At 34.0% G+C, this 9,689-nt stretch overlaps 1 protein-coding gene across 1 annotated transcript; it reads right to left on the bottom strand.

Moving 5' to 3' along the window:
* Window positions 1–6,197: 6,197 nt before the first annotated feature.
* Window positions 6,198–8,897, bottom strand: LOC128549628 (uncharacterized). Its single transcript, XM_053526740.1, has one exon. The coding sequence runs from the start codon at window positions 8,698–8,700 to the stop codon at window positions 6,718–6,720; it is 1,983 nt and encodes a 660-aa protein (XP_053382715.1). The 5' UTR covers window positions 8,701–8,897; the 3' UTR covers window positions 6,198–6,717.
* Window positions 8,898–9,689: the final 792 nt, after the last annotated feature.

The following is a 9,689-nucleotide window of genomic DNA, read 5'->3' as shown; positions in this document are numbered from 1 at the left end:
ATATATATCTAGTGATATTCAATCACCATGTAGTCATATATATGAGTCTACATCTTTCTCATCAATCCCTGTTGACAACCCGCGTGACCGTTTTATTGATTTTTTTGTGAGGCAGTGGCTACGATTACGGTACCGTAATCCTAGCCTCCGGTTCTAGGATTACGGAAGTTCCGTATTCCTAGACAACCCTATGAGGATAGGCTAGGATTACGGAAGTATTTTAAGAGGCATAAAGTATATGTTAGGATACGCATAAATGATGTTGTAAACTAACTTATTTCACTTACTTTTTCATGCTTGCCTTATTATTTCGTGTTTTCTATCCGCCGTTTTGGGTAAGTATAATCTTAATGGCGGCGCGCGGAAATATATTAGAAATATGAGTGTCAAAGTTAGATTTAAAAAAAAAATCTATACTTTGAATTTTATGATTTATAACCATATAATATGTTATTAAAGACCATTTGTGGTGACTTGATGAAAAAAATGCAGGTATATACGAAACATAGATAATTCCATATTTCTGCCCACCGCCATTAAGATTATACTAACCCAAAACGCCCGATCGATAGCACGAAATATTTAGTGAAATTAAGTGAAATGAGTAAGTTTACAATGTCATTTATGCATGTCCTAACATAAATTTGATGCCTCTTAAATACTTCCGTAATCCTAGCCTATTCTCATAGGGTTGTCTAGGAATACGGAACTCCCGTAATCCTAGAACCGGAGGCTAGGATTACGGTACCGTAATCGTAGCCACTGCCTTTTTGTGATAGGTAAATGTTACTTAAAGTTGGTATGTTTCGGAATCGTATGCACAGAGCAAAAATAACCTGATTCAGGTAAAATTTTTGCATCTATCTTTGTTATTTGATTAAAAGTGTCGAAGACTGGAAAACGAGTGCTTACTTCAGTATTAAGCGTCTGCCATACATTTTCAATACTGAACCTTACCCAAACAACAAAGATGGCGGCACTGCACGAAAAGGTGAGTTTTTCCTAAATATTGTGTGTTTTTTTGAAAAATGCCAGAGATAAAACCTATCTAACAACATGCTACATAATTTTTGGAACAAACCAGTCTTTGTGGCTACACAAAAGCTTTTGTAGTTCTCCAGGAATGGTGGTCAAGGGATTCGAATCAAGGGAAAATCTAACTGAAATCATAGGATAAGATTTAGTGCATTTTGCTAAAATAGTACTTTTCTCGAAATATTCACGACTATATGCAGTTTTAACATAACCTGTAGGTTTCTGTTATAAATATATACCCAAAGCTATCTGTCCTATGCTAAATAAACATTTAAATTTCATCAAAATTTAATTTTAATTTTTATGGTAAGGTTCAGTGTCCAAAATGATTGGGTAAGGTTCAGGGCTATTCAAACACACCACTGTAGGGAATCATAATTTCTTGTTTTAGTAGGTAACTAATTGAATAATTATGTAAGTGCGTCACAGCAGAAAGCAGAGAGACTAAAGGTATTTAATATTTCTCTCATTCTGATGACATGTTAAAACATTCTCTGTGCATTCGGGTGTTGTAATTTCTTCTTGAGATGATTTACGAAGGTCATGATGGAGGAAATCTTGCAGCTAAGAAATATGCACAATTTTCAAACTTGTGACTCTGTATATCAACAAAAGCTGTTTCTGATATTTAGCAACCTCAACAACACACAAAACTGAAAAGTTTTGAAAAGTAGACGTTTTGGAATGGAACATAAAGCTTCCAAGTCTCTGATTTAATCCTTTGATAATAACCAGATGTGTTTGAATGTAAAGCAGCCTCCATGTCATGTTCTACTGGTTTGAAACTGTATGGAGGTTAGCAATCACTAGGATATTTAATTAACGCAGTACGGTCAGCATACGGTCGAGCTATTCAGCTACCCTTTTCTCCATAGTAAGGTTTCCATGAAATGTAATGAAATTAATTATTTACATATAACGTAAATCTTACAACTATGCCATTGGTAACACTGCAACTGGTATCAGAATAAGAGAAAATTGAATACCTTTAGTCTCTCTGCTTTTTGCTGTGACGCACTCTAAAATAATTCAATCAGCTACGTCCTGAAACGAGAAATTATGATCCCATACAATGATGTGTTTGAATAGCACTGAACCTTACCCATTGATTTTGGGCACTGAACCTTACCATGAAGGTTAAAAATGAGTTTGTTGAAATTTTAAAGTTCATTTAGCATGAAACAGATAGCTTTGGGCATATATTTAAAACTGAAACCTACAGGTTAAGATAAAACTGCAGATAGTCGTGAATATTTTGAGAAAAGTACTATTTTATCAAAATGCATTAAACATTATCCTATGATTTCAGTTAGATTTTTCCTCGTTTAGAATCCCGTGACCAGCATTCCTGGAGAACTACAAAATATGTTATGCAGCTACAAAGACTGGTATGTTAAAAAAAGTGTGTAGCATGTTTATAGCTAGGTGTTTCTCTCCAGCATTTTTATATAAAAAAAAAATATTTAGGAAAAACTCACCTTTTCGTGTAGTTCCGCTATCTTTGTTGTTTGGGTAAGTTTCAGTGCGATCCTACCTAGTCCAAATAATAGGACGTAGGACGTTTCGGTAATTTTTAAAGGGATGGCAACTATAAATATCAGATAATGAAATAAGTCTTCCCGATAAGCCAAATGTTTACACCGTTTGGTGCAAGAAAAAAGAACATTTTGGCGAAGTGCTTCAGAAAAGTATTGAGAATGCCTGGCAGACATTTTTTGATCAAGTATGTTTCTGTACTCTACGCGTTTAATATAATCGAAACCAGTCATATAATGAGGAAATTATAAGCACAAATGCTACCTAAATCGAGCGATTTCCCCATGTGTACGATATCGAAATGTCACATGGGTTGGCCACCCTGATTAAGGGACAAAAGAAAAACAAACAAACAAAAACCCGTAAAGCAATGACGATGTTCAATATGAACAGCCTGCTGTATCCCAAGAATACAGTCTCGCCCACCGGAACAAAACCTTACAACAGTGTATGCGCATTTATACAAAAATACGTAGACAAATTAACGTCCTTAAGCAGAAATGGCGTTACATGACGTTTCAAAGAAATAGCTACAACAAAGTTCCGGTTTAGTTTTATCATTTGTAGTCTAGCTACAGATATGTTCGTCCCAAAACTTATTTTGAATCCAGAAAATTTGCTATAAGGAACGAAAGAGCAACTTTCAAGGTCTCTGATTTTTATCGAATCGTAAAGTTCAAAATTGATACACGAAATTAGGTAAACATAATTATTATGTATTTTGTGATATCTAAGATTTTAGGCTTTAATCTACTAGTAATACTTGAAAACTAAAAAATAAATAAAATAAAATAAAAGAATAAATAAATAATAAAATAAAAACAAAATGAAAAAAATGCTATCCCGTACAACGGAATTGAGTTTGATATGCGCTTATACCGGAGAATGCCAAAATCGCAAACGGAGAATACGGTATTGAACGATAATTTCCGTTTTTTATTCATCCACTACCTTAAAGTACTTGCATATAGCGGATAACATACTTGTGAATTGGGAAACTAGGGAAGAGCATGACAATTCTAAGGCCAGTTTTACGAAAGCAGTTAGAATTAACGCGGAAAAACTTATGTTAGGTCTAACCTAATCGTATTACCAATGTCAGAGTTGAAATTCAAACTGTAGAGATTTTAACAATCTGCATCAAATGAAGATGAAATTGCCTTTATTTTCATAAACCGAAACCTTATACCTATATGTTATTCACCTGCAATGGTTCATGACAGCCTTTCAGGCAGGATTGAATCTTCAGGACAATGTGTCAGACTGGTTGTCTTAAAGAAGTTTAGGTCAAGTTCGAAACAGTTTCTCCTGTTTGTTAAAAGTCAAATCAGATATTAAAGTGGATCTGATAACATGTCTTGGAAATTTTGTTTTCTTCATTGCCCGAAGCGAGTAAAATAAACAGTTTGAAACAAATGTTTTTCATACTGAATACAATTGTTTCATGATACAGTCAATGTGAGATAACTACCTGTAAGAGAATAACAGTAACAAGGAGCAGTGACAGAATATGTTTTTTTCTTAATTAAAATACTACTGCTGTGCTTTAACTCTTCTTATCATGAAGTGTTCAAAATGAGATTTTAGGTTGTTTAGCTGTCTGTCGTCAGTCCAGAGTTGGTTTGTCTACAGCACCCTCATTTTCTGAAGGAATCTTAATCAAAATTGGACACGTGTGTATGGCTGTGAGTTCTTGTTTGATTGTAGGCCACAGAAGATTATTAGGTCACGAGCACTGTTCCTTGAAAAAGTAAAAATAAAGGCAAACTTAGCTATGTTTGAAATGTATGACCGAATGATCTTGATTATGTTGGATGTTGAGTGGGTCTGAACAGACCTAAAGGTACATATAAATCTGGTATAATACAATATAGTTACCACACTTTATAAAAGAGCAGAATTTCACAAATATTTACACTTGAGCACCTTATTGTAGGCAATAAATAAATGACAGAGTCCGTTCACTGGTGATACATTTGTCTTACATTGTTGCTATAGTAGGCTTTCTGTATGGGAATACAGTATATAAGATACATGATAAAATGCACAGTAGAGTATCATATGGGGTGCCGTTTTACTACTTATTCATCATCTTGTTATATCCTCCATTCATTTATGGATTCATTTTGTGATATCATTTAATTTTGTTGATGTCATTAAATGCACTTAAGGATATCTAAAATGATATATAGAGAATAATAGGTTAGTGCCGTAGATGAGAAAGTTTGTCTGGCGAAGTGGAGGAGGTTATCGGATTAGCCGAAGGCGAACCTGATAACGTCCGGAGCCGAGCCAGATAAACTTTCTCCATCTTAGGCACTAACCTATTATTCTATTTATCTTGTCATTACTTCATTTTCCGATATTTGGCAATTTATTTTACAAAAATAAGTGTGCGACAACCGCTTTAATGACGTCATATTCGTAATGACGTCACTTATATAATGACGTGATTACCGGCAAAATCGCAATAACTTCTTCGTTTTTGAATAAAAACTCATTATTTGACCACTCATTTTCTTAGTTCGGACATTTCCAACACAATGATGATGGTTTCGTTGCAAAATTTCTTATGACAACAATATCGACCATAAGGTCACATGATCAACTGACCGTATATCACTGGTCACATGATCAACTGACGGTATATCAAGAAAGATATACGGCACCCTGATATCGGGTCGAAAATACTGCATGTGACAGGATAAATATATATATCTTAAATGCAGGTTGGATATCTTAAAATCAGTTCTATTTTTTATGATATCTTTAATTCAATTTAATGATCTCTTTAATTCTACATTTGATGTCCATAAATGATTTTTGAATACAAATGTATCTCAAAACGAATTAAAGGCATCAGTAAATAGAATTAAAGAAATCATAAAGTTAATTGATTTAGTGATTCCACTATATAGCTTTTAGGATATCATGAAAATAACTAGATATTTTAAATTTGATTTTAAGATATCATTAAACGAATTGCTGATATCCAAACATCAAACATATTTTGAGATATCCTTAAATGATTTATTGACATCATTAAATATATTTCTAGATTTCAAAATAAATTTAAGATAACTTTGTATCAAATAAAGGATATGAAATAATATTCATATTTAGAGATATCCAATTTACTATTTTGTGATTCTTAATTCATTTTATGGTATCTTGAAACATTTTTTTGGATATTACAAATACATTTATTGGTATCCTGAATTACAGTTTGTGATATCATTAAATACACTGTATTTAAAGATACCACAAAATACATTTATCATATAATGATATCATAAAACAAGTTAAGGATATCAGAAAATAAATGTAGAATATCACAAAACAGTGAATGAATAGTAAATCAACACTCTATATTAAGTTTATTATTAGCTACAATCAGATTGCAGAAGTGGCATTATTCAAGAAACAGTCTTCATGTGGAAGGCAATCAGATTGATAAAGTCGATGCAAATTTGGTGAAACTGTTTACCGTCTTCAATTGATAGATGTTCATATGATAAAATATTTCTTTAAAGGGCAGTATGTAGTCACTTATTTAGGTTACACACATATTGCTATACAAATATAATTGAGTAAAATAAGCTACTAGTCAAGAATGACCATGCAAGTTCAGTTCAATAATTTTATTAGTTCATCGTTTAAGCTCTTGGCTGATTAGAACACAAGTATTTGTTAAAGTCTGTCTTCCTGAATTCTCCCAATTTCAACTAACTTCTGCAAGAAACAAACTAATAAAAATTTGCATATGTCATATCTAACGAAATAACTTTCAGATCAGCAAAGAAACGCGGTGGCTACTATTACTTCATTTTATATCTACTATAGTTGACCAACGACAGTAACTGTTCGAAATTTGTAAAAGCTCCTAGTCCAGTCATTGCAATTAATTTGACAAAAATTTCACTAGATTTAATCTTTCTGTTAACATTAGATATGGTCTTGCATAACCTTGACAATTTTATTGTTACAATTTCTATTGTACATAATCAGTGTAAGTTTAAACATTACATATGTTCGTATTCATAATAAAACTTAGTTTTTACATAATATTTTCGAACAGTCCTACTAGCAGACAATAGCTTTGATACCAATTTATTACTGTTGGAACAAGGTACACAACATCAAGTTCTACTCAAACTGATATATCTGCATTTTTTTGTTTGAACTATCACACGTTATAACCATTTTGTTCATTTGGTTATTGAATGACATAGCCATCGGATATTGGACACTATCCGCTGAAACAATCTCCTTCAGCAACTGTCCCTCACGATTTAGTTGTTGGATACAGTGATTACTATAACTTGCGACATATACATTCCCTTCAATGTCTGTTATAACAGACCATGGACATTGGATTTTATATTGGAACTCTGATTTTCCAGATTCATCAACACAATGTAGTGGACCAGAACCCATATGTGATGAAATATAAATGCGATTGTATTCGTCATCGAAGTAAATGTTATAGGCGCTCCCTATGTCATTACTACTGATACCACTAAATTTAATTTCTCCAGCATTTCTACCTTCAAGAGTAAATTTCCTTATCATCCTGTCCGATCTTGACATTGCCAGCAACTGTTTGTTCCGTCTGCTGTAAGCGGTCAGTTCTAACTTTGAATTCACCAACAGTCTAACGTACGACATCTGATTCTTGTGAATCTTCAGTATATCAATTTTGTTCGACGTTGGTAATGCAACAGCAAATTCACCGTTTTCTAAAGTTGCTAAATCCGTTGGTGGAGAAGAACATCCGAAAGATGATAAAATTGAACCATTTTCAGAATTATATGCGATTATTGTCGTGCTAGAAAAAAAAGCCACTACAATAGAATTTTCGATCCATAGACAATATCGAGGCTGTTTATTCATTTGTAGATCAAATGTTTTCATTAAAGTAATTTTTCTATCATTAAAGTCTCTTCCTCTCATCATGAAAGGTGGGAGTGATTCTGTCATCGTTTTTTCTACTTTGAAGAAATTATGAACGGCTTTAACAGCTTCTTGTAGTGGACTAGCCTCAGCAATGGTGAGTAAAGTTGTGCTCGACTGCTGTTGAAGTCCTGTACATGTTTTCTCATATACCTCGATATCTTTCCCCATTTCTCTTTTAAGCAGGAAAATGTGCCTCGCTGTTCCCAATTTAGATGCTTTCTTCAGCTTTTCAGCAGATTGCCTAATATTATCTTTCAGCCTTTCTGCAGACTCTTTCTGTAAAGAACTGGCCTTTGTTAATGCCGATTTTCTTGTTGACATTTCTGACAGGATTCTCTTCTCAAGTTTGTTGTAGGCGTTGTCTAAGTTTGCTTTAAAATCCTTCAGACAGCTCTTGACTTCGGTTTCTTTTGTATTCAGATCTGAGATGAACTTTGTCTCGTGTTCAATCAATTTGCCAGTGTAATCACCAACAACCCCAAGTCTCTTTTGTATGTCAGATTCACCATTATTTCCTTCTTCGTTGCCTTTCACTTCATCAGCAAGCGAGACCAAGTCTTCACACTTCCTATGTGTAACTATGGCACATTCACTACAACAGAGTTGATCATGATCTTTGCAAAGGTACTTCACATCCTCAGAACCATGCTTTGGACATTTTGAAAGGTTGAAGAAATATTCGAGTTCAGACAAATCCATTTTTTCCACACATCCGTCTTTAACGTCAATTAATTTATGATTTGATGATAGTTTACTTTTCCTATGGTGTCTTTTACATTCTTCGCACATCTTTTCTGTACAATCATAGCAGTAGACAATAGCCTTGGCTTCAATTTCCTCTCTTAAACAGGGATCGCAGTTGTTCTCCTTTAGATTCATCGTCGAATTTCTCTCATTTAAAATCGAAAGTAGAGTAAAGTTTATTGGTAAGTTCTCCACCCACTTTTCAACATGTTTAAACTGAAGGATATCAGTTTTCGTACCTGCCCTACAAACAGGACAAAACAACTTCTGCTTGCCAGGTTTATCTAGAATCTTTTGAATATATCCGACTAAACATGAATGACAGAATGTATGTAAACATGGTAATGTCCTGGGTGTGTTAAATATCTCCAAACATATGCTACAATAAAAGTAATCCTCACGAACAAAAACTTTATTTGCTGTTGCCATTTATCTATACGACTAATATGTAAATCTACCATTTCTTTTCTGAACAATCATAGCAGTAGACAGTATAATTGACTTTAATTTCCTCTCTTAAACAGGAATCGCAATTGTTCTCCTTTGGATTCATCGTCGAATTTCTCTCATTTAAAATCGAAAGTAGAGTAAAGCTCCACCCACTTTTCAACATGTTTAAGGCCTAACTAAACTAAAGGAACCAGCGTGGGAGCCATCTGGTCTAGTCGCGTAATGGCTGCCAGGTATTTGAACACTAATTTTTCACTTGGCATGGCAACAGAGGTCTAAATTGTAGCTAGTTTCTGTTTAAATTTCATTGTGGATGTATTTTTGACATTTTGGTAGGAACAATGGGAGAGCAGGTTGTATTTGGTGAAGTGAGGCTCAATTTTAGTATGAGTAGTACTTCCAGGTCACAGCAGTGTGATTTTGATGTCAGTTTACAGTAAGCAAATGTGACCAGAGAAATCTCTCTTAGAAGATACATGACCCCTACGTTTCTCTTCATTTTATATCAGTTTTATCATAACTCTTTAAAATGAGGTAAGGATTTGGTCTCTGAAATGGGACTAGCTATGTTTGGTAGCTCTTTAAAAAAGGTCAGTTTTATAAAGAATATATAGGGAAAACTATTTAGCTAATTGTGACCTATAATTAAACTGAATGTGGCAGGGGAGCGGTTTCGTAGTTTGGCCCCTGTCGATTTTCTGTATAAACAGGACAGGGTAGATATAAAGGCATATCTATCTTACTGGTTATTTATCATTATTAATTCTTTAATATATCTGGGGAATGTGGAACGGTTAATGATTCTACATGACGGGTGTTTTAAAATTCCTAGCTCCGTACTTCCGGCTGAGGCTAAAACATAAATATCAGAACAAAAAGTCGGCCAGACGCGAGGCTGTCGTCCATCCACTTTTTTCAAGTGAAAATTAGGGAAATAAAGTGGTGGTTGGCAGACACATTCCGCACCA

The sequence above is a fragment of the Mercenaria mercenaria genome, chromosome 16 (assembly GCF_021730395.1).
Source record: "Mercenaria mercenaria strain notata chromosome 16, MADL_Memer_1, whole genome shotgun sequence".
Lineage (NCBI taxonomy): Eukaryota > Metazoa > Mollusca > Bivalvia > Venerida > Veneridae > Mercenaria > Mercenaria mercenaria.
The sequence above is the reverse complement of the archived record's forward strand: the minus strand, read 5'-3'. Positions and strand labels throughout refer to the sequence as shown.